The sequence below is a fragment of the Eublepharis macularius genome, chromosome 5 (assembly GCF_028583425.1).
Source record: "Eublepharis macularius isolate TG4126 chromosome 5, MPM_Emac_v1.0, whole genome shotgun sequence".
Lineage (NCBI taxonomy): Eukaryota > Metazoa > Chordata > Lepidosauria > Squamata > Eublepharidae > Eublepharis > Eublepharis macularius.
In genome coordinates, this window is record NC_072794.1 from 169,509,793 (window position 1) to 169,523,518 (window position 13,726).

Here is a 13,726-nt window from a genome sequence, read left to right on the forward strand (position 1 = left end):
AAGCTAACGTGAGCCTCCACGGGCAGCTGTGCCTGACTTGCCTTGTCTCCTGCAGTAGAAGCTGAGGAAAGGCCTCCTTGTTCACAGAGGAGTCTGTAGGTGCAAAATTAAACAGGAAGCCTCAAAGATTTTGCAAGGTTTGAGTCCAGTGGCACCTTAGAGACCAACAAGACTTTAATGAAAGTTGTTGTTTCAGCTCACAAAGTAGATTTTTAGCTCACAACACTGCACAGCTTAGAGGGAACATTGGCCATGGCCCTTCCGGTTTTTGAAAATGGTGCGGGAGGGAAACTCGGAAAATCTCCACTCATCTTGCAGTGCACACAAGTTTTCATAAAGCAATTGGCACTTTGGCAGGTCTGTCCCCTGATGCTGTGTGTGACCTTCCCTCAACCCCACTCACATCACATGTATCTTATAGCTATACTCTAAGATGGAATGAAAAGCCAGCACAACTGCATTCTGAAATTAAAGCCATACTGAGATACCCAGTTCACTGTCCACTTCCTCCGAAAAAGGGAGTTTAACTCAAGAAAGCTTATACCCTGAAAATCTTGTTGGTTGTTAAGCTGTGACCAGACTCAAATCTTCACTTCCCCATTGTAACACCGGACACATACTAGGACATTTTGTAGTTCTGAGTTTCCCCACCTCCTGTTAAAGGCAGCCAATGATGTGGCTGAGAATCTAAGTGAGAAAGTGTTCCTTGAGTCTGATTTCAGACCGAGAGAAATTCCAGGAAATGCAGAAAAAATTGTTTGCGCTTGACTCATCGCTGCAATTCAACATTTTATCAATCCATGTTAGAAACAAAAGAGGAAGTTTTGGCTGCAGACAGGAAGGGCTGTTACGAGCAACCCCCCCCCCCAAAAAAACCTCTCCTCTCTTCTACTGTGATGGCTGCATCAAGCTCATTCTCCGGGTTGCCTTGTATATTCCTGCTGTCTTCTTTTCTTCTGGCAGTCTGTGGTAAGTGTTGAAAGTAGAAATTAGCTCTGTTGGCTTGGATCTCAGGCACTGATGAAGTCCTAAAAATGAGCCTTGAAGAGATATGCCTTTCCCTTTATATCTCTGTAACAAAAAAGGGCTACAGACTTTTACTTTTTGAAAAATGAAAGTTGGGAATTCAGAACCTGATGTATAGTTTGCTATAAACTTGTATTAATAAAATAATATTTAATTGTTGATTTAAAACAACAAGAAGAAGCCCCTTCAATTGGTTGGAGTAAAAAAATGGCTGCAGCAACAGGGTCAGGAAAAATGGCGGCCATGAGGGTGGGAAAATTCTCCCATGCACATGGCTGACATTTTTTTCATGTTATCTTTCTCAAAACTTTGCAATAAAGCAGGTTTGAAGAAGACTGGAGAAAATCTGAGGGGACCCTGGGAAGTACAGGAATGCCCCACAATGCTGTGATAAAGCAGGGGGAAAACCTCACTTCCAACAGCATTGAACCTGGAGCAGACAAGCCATGTGGAAAAGGTCTTTGTAATCCACTTTGATTCTCTGTAAAAGGCAGATTATAAGGACAATTAATAAAGACTCAAAGCAGATTGCAGAGTTAAAGTGCAACAAAAACTTTGTAATATATGCAAGAGAAAAAGGTGCAAAAGGAGATCTTGGGGTTGTGGTGGACAGCTGAATGAGTACAGAAAAAACTGTTTTAATTATGCATCTGTTCAGGCTTTAAGCATTTTCCTCGATTATTTTAAACATGATTTCATGCTTATCTGAAAAAGCAAATTGCCAATTCATCACCCATCTTTTAAGAAAGAGTGCCCAAGAAATGCTTGAGTGAGCAAAAAGAGCTCTTTGGTGTCTCTACTTCCAGAATTCCTGGTGCAGCAGCCGCCTGGCCCCATCTACGTGCAAACTGGAGAAGTTCTGACTCTGGAGTGTGAGGTGACTGAAGAATCTCCACCAGGACCTGTGAAGTGGTTCAAGGGGGAAGGTGAAAGTCGGAAGCTCATCTTTCCGGTTGATAGATCACCCCACAAAGCAAAAAGAAGAGCCAGATATTCCACCACAGACTTTACCATCTTCCTTCCTAATGTTGTTCCTGAGGATGCTGGAATTTATTATTGTGTAAAGCTGAAGAAATTGTTTAGAGAAGAAGAAGAAGACTTTCAAAGCGGACACGGAACTGAGGTATTCGTGGACAGTGAGTGGAATTTAATCTCTTTCTAGCAGTTATTTGGTCCCAGGCCTCAGATACTCCACAGACCGCTGTGTCACGTACCAACCACATGCCCCTCCTTCAAACCTCTTCACACATCTCCAGACCTGCTGTGTCATTAGTAAAATAATTCCGGAAAGGTCCCCTTCGCTTGCTTTTTGCTTGAGGAACTGGCTGAGCCCCTGACACACTGTTTTGAAGTTATACGGTGTTTGGTCAGGCAGGATGATGTGGTGGTGCACTTCCAAAGTGGACGAGGAACTGAGGTGTTGGTGGACAGTGAGTAGAAACTATTGAAAATGTTGGATCATGTTGTAGTCATTGCTTGGCCCCAATTAGCCTTCTGCATCTCCCAGGGTTTCTTTGCCATAACATTTTAGGAAAGACAACTGGTTAATGCTAAGCTAACTTGGACTGCATCCTTTGACACTTTTCCAAGCCCCCAGTCACTACGACATAGAGCGGAACTACAAGTGACAAAAGGCACAGATTGGACACTTGTCAGCTTCCCTCAAGTTTTGATGGGAAATGTAGGCATCCTGGTCTTGCAGCTTGGCTCTCTGACTGCTGTCCAATGGACTTTTCAACTGTCACTTGTCCAACATTCCGCCAAGCTGCCTACATTTCCCGCCAAAACTTGAGGGAAGCTGGCAAGTGTCCAATCTGTCCCTTTTGTCACTTGTAGTTCTGCCGTTAGTTCTGGGAAGGTTCTAGTAGGGGAATCTCATTCTGCTACTGCCATTTTGCCAAGATAGTGAATCCATGAAAGACATTAATTGACCCCAACCCTACCAGCTATCCCTACTGCTTTCTGCTGCCACGGTTAGAGGCTTTCCTTTAAGCTGCTCCTCTGAGTATACAGTATCGGCTTTATTCATCCTTATGGTGACATAACCGTTTAAGGACAGACCGCTTTCTGCTCCATGCTTCGTACATGGGCGTGACATGGCAGCAAGATACTGCAAACTGAAGTTTCTGCTAAAAGAAACAATTATTATGGGGGGGGAAGAGAATATTCAAACTACTTTGTTAGTGCCATCTTTTTTAGCAACATGAGGAAGTCGATTGAGTCCAAAGTTCAGATACTTTTCTGCCCCAGGGATTCATCCAACTAGATTACTCATAACAGATCTCCAAAGTCTGACAGGCTTGCGGTTAGACATTGAGCTTGGTCATGTAGTAATGTTTTAAATGACAGTAGTTTTGCATCTGCATGATCTTTTACTGTTTCGTATTCCATCTTTCCAAATGGAGAGAGAGAGAGAATGAATACAAATACAATGAATGTAAAGAAATGCAACTGTAATCTTTTCCATTATATACTACCTTTAAACAGTAAAAGAGGTGGGAAAAGAGGTGGTGGAACTCTCAAGAGAGAAATGACGGAGAAACACATGGCCCTCCAGGGGAACTGATCTCTGTTTGGAGATCAGGGGCGGGGCCACCAGACACTAGAGGTGCCGGAACTCCATTCCACTGCATTCCCACTGAAAGAAAGCCCTGAGTAAAAGTACAGGGTGAATGGGGCAGTGCCCCCCCCTGCTGCCACCACCACCACCACCCCCCTGCTGTTGCCTGCCTAGGTCCTTATGACTTGTGCATGGACTGGCAACCTGCCTGCTTCTACCTTCGTTGGTCTGGTGTTTGTGGAGCTCAGCAGCCATGACCCTACCAGTTTGTTTCCCCTGAAATATACAGGAGGGGGAGAAGGGGAGTCTCTTGTGGCAGAGGTATCCTTCACCCATGAAGAAACTCTAGAAGATGAGGGGCCCTGTGGAGATGGGAGGACATGCTGATGTGCAAGGTCCAAAGGAACTGTTCTCTGTAGTCTAACAATTTCAAAAACCGTGGAATTTCAGGGGGATCCTACAGTGTCCGTGTCCCTTCTGGTGCCACCGCTGGAAGTGACTTGCAGCGTCTTGCCTATCAGGGTTTATATCGAAAGCAGCTTCTTCGCTTGTTTCAGACACTTTCTTTGTCCACGTGCAGAAAGCCCGTTTTCTATCCTAGGGAGTAATCTTGCACAACTTATCTTGCACATTAAGAAGGGAACTGACAGCACAGTGAAACTGTTTGTTAGGAGAATTTGTATTCTGCCTTATTTAATAGGGTGGCTCACAACATAATACACAATCCGCCCCAAGTAACCAGCACAAAACCACTACAATCTATTAAATTGGCCTGGAAAAAAAGGGGTGTATAAATCTTAACCCTCCCTGTGAAAGCTGTCCACCATCCTGTTTTAAATGTATTGTTTTTAATGAACATGCATTTTTAATTGTATTTTTAATATGTTGTTATCTGCCCTGAGCCTGCTTGCGGGGAGGGTGGAATACAAATGTTAAACAAACAAACAAACAAACAAACAAACAAACATGTCAAATCTTTAATAAAGCCCAGTTTAAAATGCCTGCTAATACTCAGTTTGGTGTAGTAGTTAAGAGCGGCAGGACTCTAATCTGGAGAACCAGGTTTGATTCCCCGCTCCTCCACTTGAAGCCAGCTGGGTGACCTTGGGTCAGTCACAGCTCTCTCAGAGCTCTCTCAGCCGCACCCACGTCATTGTTTCTTGCCACCTGATAGCTGGGGGCCAAACTACACATTATGGCAGCCACAGGTCCAAACCGTGGCCATCAACACCATTATTGGTATAATTTAGGTTTAAATTGCTGTGAGGATCCTATCCTGCATCATGCAATCTTTTCCCCAGTTTTGAAGCACCAAAATAGCCCCCGTGACTTTTTCACCATTTGAAAGAGTGTGTTTGGGGGGGAGTCAAAGAGCCAACCATTTGGAGCTGCCCTTGATCTAGAACTCAAAAGGTGGGTGGGTGGTCTTGTATGAAGAGAGACCACTCCTAGACTGAGAAAGAAATCAAAATAGATAAATTAAATTAGGTGATTTCCTTTCTCTTCTTCTTGCAGGGCCTCCTCTGCTAACTACCCCTTTTATTTGGACTGCCCTTCTGCTGAACAAGGTGGTGACTTTCTTCCTCCTATACCTTATCCTGAGGAAAAAAATTCGTAAGATGACTGCAGGACTCACAACCATGAGAGCTCAGGAAAGGAGCTCGGACAAGCAACCAAGCTAAGTCCGGTTTGGCCCAGATGCTGCCAAACCTTTTGTTGTAGTCGCAATGGGAGGAAAATTCAATTGTGTGTTTTATATCTTAAAGCTGATTTGGAAAAAATATTTATGAATGTTCAAAAACAAATCATAAGGTAGCACCACATCCCAGCAATGATGAAGCCCAAACCGTTTCGATATTAACTGTGGGCCAAACTACAAGTGACGAATGACACTTGAACGGCAAGTGGATTGAGCGGAGAGCAAGTGGAGGGCAAGTGAACAGGGCGGAATACACTTGCCGTTCAACTTGTAGTTTGGCCCTGAGTCCTTTGAAATATAAACCAAGAAGTAATTATCAATATTTGTCTTTTATAGGCAGACCATTATTTGCAAAGGTTTATATATTTTCCATTCAGACTGGAAAAAGAAGTACAAACCAAAGCATGAACAATAAAGCAGAAGAGAGCATCAAAAATAATTGGGATGCATCGGAAATTGGGATGCTTGAAAACACAGTTTCCAATGGATTGCAGAACAACTGCCTTAAGAAGGATATGAATAAATACAGGCCCAATTAATACTCCTCTCTGTAATGTCACCGGCGACAGTAATTTTTTGCTTCAGATCGGTGTTCCAAACCCTTAACAGAATATCATGTGGTTTCTCGTCAGGATCTTAATTCTTAAATGAAGTGTAACACTTTTTGTTTTGCTTTAGTGCTGGTTCAGTCCAGTCATTGTAAGATTACTTTCTCAGCAAAGAATCTTGCTCTGATCCTCTGGGAAGGCCACATGACCAATGATCCTTGCCTTTTTATCAAACTCCTCTACATGATTCGTTTAAGTGAAACTGTAAAACATCCTATCATAACAGCCTTGCTCAGATCTTGCAATGTGGCTTCGATCCATGTGCAACGTGAGTCGATCCATCTCCTTCTGGGTCTTCCTCTTTTCTTAGAGCCAAGCTACAAGTGACGCCTTACACAGGTTGGACACTTGTCAGCTTCCCTCAAGTTTTGATGGGAAATGTAGGCGTCCTGGTTTTACAGCTTGGCTCTCCATTACAGCTGCAAGACCAGGATGCCTACATTTCCCATCAAACCTTGAGGGAAGCTGACAAGTGTCCAACCTGTGTCAGGCATTACTTGTAGCTTGGCTCTTACTAACTTCAACTATTCCTAGATTTATTGTCTTGAATATCTTGTTTCTTGGGTGCACCACATTAGCAGAAAATAGTGAAGACTTGAAATGACTACTGATGAAGCTTAATGGAGAAAGTGCCAAAGCAGGATTACAGCTGAACATGAAGAAGATGAAAGTAATGACTACCAAGTAATTACACAGTTTTAAAACTGACAATGAGGAAATTGAAGTTGTTCAAGATTTTCTATTCTTTGGCTCAATCACCCACCAAAAGGGAGAATGCAATGAAGAAATCAGAAGGAGATTGAGACTTGGAAGAGCAGCTGTGAGGGAGTGAGAGAAGATCCTTAAGGATAAAGATGTCTCTCTGGGAACAAAGATCAAGATAATCCAAACTATGGTATTCCCCATTACTATGTATGGATGTGAAAGTTGGATAGTGAAGAAAGCTGGCAGGATGGAAATGGATTCATTTGAAATGTGGTGTCAGAGGATACCACGGATAGCCAAAAAGACTACTGAGTGGGTTCTAGATCAAATCAAGTCTGAATTCTCCCTAGAAGCTAAAATGACGAAACTGAGGCTATCGTACTTTGGTCACATCACAAGAAGACAAGATTCTCTGGAAAAGTCAATAATACTAGGAAAAGTTGAAGGCAGACAGAAAAGAGGAAGACCCAAAACAAGATGTCTTGACTCAGTAAAGGAAGCCACACCCTCCAATTTGCAAAATCTGAGCAAGTCAGTTAATGTTTAGGACATCTCTCATCAGAGGGTTTGTTAATTTCCTCTTCGCCTCCTAGAAGGGGAGGCGAATGACAGAGCCTTCAAGAGGCGAAGAGGAAATTAACAAACCCTTTGAGGAGCCATCTTTGCGGCTCTGTAGAGAGGGGGAATTGACGAAGCCTTCTAATATGCCTTTTAAAACTCAGCTTCCCAACTAACAATTCAACTCTCTTCACATGGGCATCCTCATGTAATTCATCTCTTCTAGTTTAGCTCTCAGTCTGTCATGACCTCACCATCTCCCAAGCGAGGCATTCCTAGCTAGCGATCACATACAGATATCTTAAAGTTTTAAAAATTCTGTTCTTTTTGCAGAAGAAGTTTTGAGTCCAAAAAAGACTTCTTGCAGGCAAATGCGGAAAGTGTGTTTCCAGAAAAGTTCACCAAAAAATGGAAGCCAAACAGCCTGCAGTTGTTTTGCAAACGAAGCCGTTTGGATTTCTGGGAGACAGCCAGCAATGTTCAGTGAGTGGGCCGTCCCTTTAAGAGCGTGTGGAAACAGCCAAGTTCAGGACAGTTAAAGTAATTCATCTTGAGCCTGCTGCTACGGGGAGGGCAGAATATAAATTTAAACAAATAAACAACGGGTAAATAGATCGTAGTTAAAATGATGGTACTATCAACCAACTGAAATTCAGTTAAATAAAACAAAAGCCCAGTGGCAAACAACATTTATTTCATTATTAGTCCTTAAGATGCTACTGGAACTTTGCTATGACCACTCCCTTGTGATATTTATTTATTTATTTAGTCACATTTCTAGACCGCCCTCCCCATCAGACGGGCTCAGGGCGGTTTAACAACAGCTTAAAACAGTAAAAAACATTATAAAAACATTAAAACATCATATCAAAACAATTAAAATTGGCGGGTATAAAATATTAAAATGCAGCATTGTCCTGCATGGGTGGTGGACGGTCTTCAGTGGTATGGCCGGCGAGAGGACAGCCTACTCCCCACCAAATGCCTGGCGGAACATCTCCGTCTTCATTCAGCTGCAAACAAATATGAGTTGGTTACATTGGATCGCTATTATTCTTATAAACAGAAAGCCAGGTGCAACCTCAGGCACAGTTGCAAAGAATAAGGCAGATACGAGGTTTGCATAACATGTAACGAAACTCTCAATGAAGTAAATAAAGTTCGACCCCCCCTCCTTCCATTCTTAGATCCAGTCCAGGTTTTATGAAAAACTCCTTTGCAGCAAGATGCATTAAAACCACATGTTAAATCATTCATGGGTACAGTGAAAGTTAGAAGCTTCCCTTAAACAGAAGCAGAGCATTTAAAAAGCTGGCAAGATAAACTTTCTACTTAAGTTTCCATCACAGGAAATCTTTCTCCCCTGAAGACTTAACAGAAGACAGATAATGCCATGGAGAAAATGGCTGCTTTTGAGGGTGGACTCTATGGCATTATGCACCATTGAGGTCCCTCCCCTTCCCAAACTCCGCCCTTCCCAGGATCTAACCCCAATCCTCAGGAATCTCCCATCTTGCTGTTGGTAACCTACTGAAAACACACATGGACGAAATATGACTAATTCCACTGAATATGCAAAGTATAACCCAACAGACAGGCTCAAGTGGTATGACAAACCCAAGAGGAGTTCATGAAACCTAACTAGCAGCAACAATAAAGAATCAACACTTACATAATTCAATAACATGTAATCATGATATAATAAACTGTAATAAATCAGCCGTTGTGTCCTATATATATCCAACCACGCACCACCACCTCAGCCGCATCAATAAATAACACAGTACATCAATTTGTTTAAAGAGGTCACAATTAAAGTGCTACGTGCTATGCCTTGCTCATACAATTTATTCCCAAACATGTGGTATTTTCTTAAAGTGCAAGGTGCTAAAGCAAAGAATTGTTCATTTAAGCACAGTGTGCCTCACCAAAAGTTCATCCAGTGACAGACTGCAGAAAAGCCGCCAAGGGTGTTATGAAGAGAAGGAGCAGTCCAATCGCGGACAAGCCAACTGATGGATGGACCGGTTCCTGAAAAAGCCGTTTCGGTTCTTTTTCAAAGATGGCGAGATGAAACCAAAATGGGTGTTGACACTATTCTTAATTAGTTCATATCAATGTCATAATTCTACACGTGTGTCAACCCCTGTCCTTCACAAGGACCGAGTGCAATAGCGTGCGTGGAAGGACAGCAGCCAAACCTCTCAACACAAAAACCAGCTCTTTTCCTAGGGACCAGTGAACAGAACGTGAGCTGAAGTGGTGCGTGTTGGAGCATCCCTAATTCATTATATCTGCAAGTACCATGAGTGCATCCATCTCTTGATGTCTGAAGGAGAAAGGTATGGGATATTTAGCGTACATGTTACAATGGAGCTCTGGGCTTTCCCCCAGGTATCTGTGTGGTTTATGGTGCAATTCTAAGAAAAGTTACTCCAGTCTAAGGCCATTAACTCGCCTGCGCTGTTAGTCTCTGTTACGTATTGGGTTAAAATAGGGCTTAGCAAGGCCTCTAAAAGTATGGAGTGTTATGCACTGTGTTAAGCTTCAGGTTGAGTCAAGGTTCCTAATGTCTCTACTCTTATTGGTTACTTTCTGTAGGCAGCAGCCAATTGGTCCTCTCTAATAAAGACCAATCAATGGCCTGCCAATCTAATACATTGTATATAGTTCATGCAAATGATAGGATTGTCGAGTGCGCGTTTCTATTGGTTACTGGTTGTTATCGGGGCGGGGTTTGTGTGTATATATTGGCTCACATTGAGCTTCTCAGTCTGTCTGCTGTCATCTGTCTGTTCTGGCTTGCAATAAAGCATGTTGTGTTGAGCTGAAATCACTCTGGGCTGCAATCATTATGAGCACCAGGCTCAATACTTTATAGTCTCAAGCAGTGGAGTCCCCATTTAGTCAGTTGAAACTAAACACAAAGACGGACATCCTGCATGTGGGCCTGGGGTCCATGGGTATGGGACTCTGGCTCCCTGCTCTTGATGGAGCTCCGCTTGCGCCACTTGTGAGAGTGAGGAGCCTGGGGGTGATCTTGGATGCCTCCTTGACAATGGAGGCACAGATCGCAGCAGTTGTCTGGTCTTCATTTTTCCATCTGAGACAAGCCCGGCAGCTTGTCGCCTACCTGTCGACCCACGACCTAACAGCAGTGATCCAAGCAACGGTTACCTCTAGATTAGACTATGGCAACTCGCTCTACGCAGGGCTTCCCTTGGGCTTGATCCAGAGATTACAGCTGGTTCAAAATGCAGCTGCGTGAGCGATTGCAAGAGTCCTGATAGGGGAACATATAACACCCATATTATGCCAGCTGCATTGGCTACCAATTGAGTACTGGGTCTGGTTCAAGGTTTGGTGCTGACCTATAAAGCCCTATGTGGACTGGGTCCAGCATATCTGTGGGACCGCCTTTCCCTATATATACCCCAGAGGACACTTTGTTCTACACAAAAAAAACTTTTGGTAGTCCCTGGTCCTAGGGAGGCTCGCCTGGCCTTGACCAGACCCAGGGCCTTTTCGGTCCTGGCTCTGACCTGGTGGAACTCCCTGCCTGATGAAACCAGAGCCTGGTGGGATTTATTATCTTTCCACTGGGCCTGTAAGACAGAGATGTTCCACCAGGCATATGGCGGAGGCTAGGCTGGGCCCCCGCCGGCCATACTTGACTTGACTTGAAAAGATCTGTCCACCACCCTATACATATCTATAGATATGGATACATGGGCCATGTCTGAAATGAAGTAACTCTTCCATCACCATCTGAGGAGAGGTTTTTATTGTAGTATTTTAAATTTTATTGTAATTTTTAAAATCTGCTTTTATGTGTTTTTATGTAAATTAAAATGTGCTCTGCCCTGAGTCCACTCGGCAAGGCGGGTGGACTAAAAATCTAATCTAATCTAATCTAATCTAATCTAATCTAATCTAATCTAATCTAATCTAATCTAATCAATCAATCAATCAATCAATCAATCAATCAATCAATCAATCAATAGTAATTACTAGAGACGGGCATGAACCTAAATATGACCCCAAAAACCCCATGAACCTATCTGGTTTGGGGTTCACGAACTAGAATTCATGGAAGCTCCTTCCCACAGAACTTTCACGGACTTTTATGCTAGTTCATTGGGTCATATTAAAGGGGCAGTTTAAACTGCCCCTTTAAGGGACTTGCAAGCGGCAGGTCCCTTTAAATAATCCCAGCCACAGCCACAGCACTTACCTTTTTCTAGTGGCGTCCTTTTCTAGTGGCGTCCGAAAACGGCCTTCTTGCCCCTTCAAATGGCTGCTGCAGCCGCAAGAAGGCCATTTTCGCGGCGGCCATTTGAGGATCAAGAAGGCCAAAAACGGCCTCTTCCACTGCTTTAGAGGGCTGCAGGGTGGTGGAGGAGGCCAAAAATGTCCTCCCTGCCCCTCAAATGGCTCAAATGGCCAGGGAGGCCATTTTTGACCTCTTCCACTGCCCATCGGATCCCCAGGGCAGCGGAAGAGGCCAAAAAGGGCCTTACCACCCCAGAGGAAGGATACCGCGCTGCAAGAAATAGTAAGGGCTGGGGCTGGGGCTGGGGCTGGAGCTGGGGTCTGGGCAGTTTAAAGGGACTTAGAAGCAGCAGTTCCCTTTAAATGATCAGCTGGCAGGTGGCGGGGGGACTTGCAAGGCAGGAAAGGGCCCTTTAAACTGTTAAATGCCCCTTTCCCTGCCACTGTTAAGGCCGGAAAGGGGCATTTAAACCCATGGATCACGGACCACGAACTGTTTTGTAATTGGCCCAGTTCCATGGTTTGTGGTTCATGAACCCCATGAACCCCAAACCTCCTGGTTCATTTGGGGGGGGGGTGTCTGTGCCCATCTCTAGTTATTACTGTTTGCTGGACAGAAGACCAAGCTGCACGTTCTGAAATAAGTTGCTCCTATCCTTGTATCTCCTTGTTGTTTTGAGTGCATCGGTCTCCGCTGTACGAATCTGAGAGTAGAAGCCTCACCAATTCTAACGTACAAGTGAAAGGGAAGGTTACCAAAGGGTCAGACCGTGTACCCTGAACCACAATATGACTTCATAGGAAAATTCACTGTGTCAATGCATTTATAATATGGAGATAATTCAATATCATCAGATACTATCTGACTTTCCTCTGCAGAAAAGCAAAAGTGGCATTTTCAAAACTTCAGCTCCTTCTGCAAGCAGAAGGGGTTGCGGCAAGCACAGAAAGGTCTGTCTGCCTCTCCGATGGCTGCATTAAAACCAAGGTGGTCTCATATGTTCCTGCTGCTGCTCACCCTTCCATTGGGAATTCCTGGTAAGTGCTGAATGCAGGAATTGACCCTCCTGGATTTCTCTGTCTCAGATCTCAAGAAGTGCTGCGCTCCATCCTAAAAGGACTTTAAAGCTGGAAAAGAGTTCGTAGTTCCAAGCCAGAGCCCAAGGAGCAGCGGCAGTAGGACTGGCTTGTAGGACTCAAGGTTTGAGGCTGAGCAGAGGAAGTCTTGTTGATTCTGGGGACCTGAGCAAATGTTAAGGGTGTGTGTGTGTCCAGATGGGGAGGCACTCCGGTTAGATGCTGCCACCATGATGAAAGAGGGATGGGGCTCCGTCCCACCAACCTACAGCTGATTTTGCCAAGCCTTCTCCAGCTGTTGATGGTAGCATCATCCACCAGCAGAGAGCCTCCAGAGAAAAGTTGCTGCAGGGTAAAGAAAGGCACTCTGAGAGCCAAGCTACAAGTGACGCTTGACACAGGTTGGACACTTGTCAGCTTCCCTCAAAGTTTTGATGGGAAATGTAGGCGTCCTGGTTTTACAGCTTGGCTCTCCATTACAGCTGCAAGACCAGGATGCCTACATTTCCCACCAAAACTTGAGGGAAGCTGACAAGTGTCCAACCTGTGTAAAGCGTCACTTGTAGCTTGGCTCTGATTGTCCTCAGAGTTGGGGGGGGGGTCACCAAGACCTGAAGGCAAGGAAAGCAGCCTTGGCTTGCTTGGACCCAGCTGCAGCCTCAGAGCCAGCCTACCCAGCCATGGCACAGCAAGCTCTCTCCCCTTTTTATCCTCACAACAGCCCTGTGAAGTAGGATTGCTGAGAGAGGACAGCTGGCCCAAGGCTGCCTTTCAGCATCATAGCAGAGTGGGAATTTGAACCTGGCACTCCTTGGTCCAGCAAGGTTCCCTTGACTGCAATTGGGCTCTGTCTCCTCACCTGGAGTATGGTCCTCAAGCCATGCTCCTCTGTTACAGCATTTTTGAAAAAGACACTGATAGAATAACCTGTTTTTGAGCGATCAAACAGTTACGAAACAGAAAAGTTGTAGAACTCTCAGGCCAGGTGTTACTAAACAAAAGTTGCAGAAATATTCACAAGTGGGGGCCCACCACACGGTTCTCTCCACAGTTGTCCTAGCAACCTTTCCCTGTTACTGACCTCCCCAAACCCAACCTTGCCTGCCACTTTTGCCTTCACCTGCCAAACAACCTTCCCCTCCTCTTCTCTGTGTAAGGTCCTCACCCTTTTTTGCTCCTGTCAAACACCCTTTGCTTCTCCTTCCCTTGAAAGCACTCTCT

General features: G+C 44.5%; 1 protein-coding gene across 1 annotated transcript in view; it reads left to right on the top strand.

Annotated features, from left to right (window-relative positions):
- The first annotated feature begins 252 nt into the window (after window positions 1–252).
- Window positions 253–13,726, top strand: part of LOC129330439 (signal-regulatory protein beta-1-like) — a 36,228-nt gene continuing 22,754 nt past the window's right edge. Inside the window, exons 1-2 of the mRNA XM_054980469.1 lie at window positions 253–277; window positions 1,833–2,162. Coding sequence (XP_054836444.1) covers window positions 253–277; window positions 1,833–2,162 — 355 coding nt within the window. The remainder of the gene's footprint in view (window positions 278–1,832; window positions 2,163–13,726) is intronic.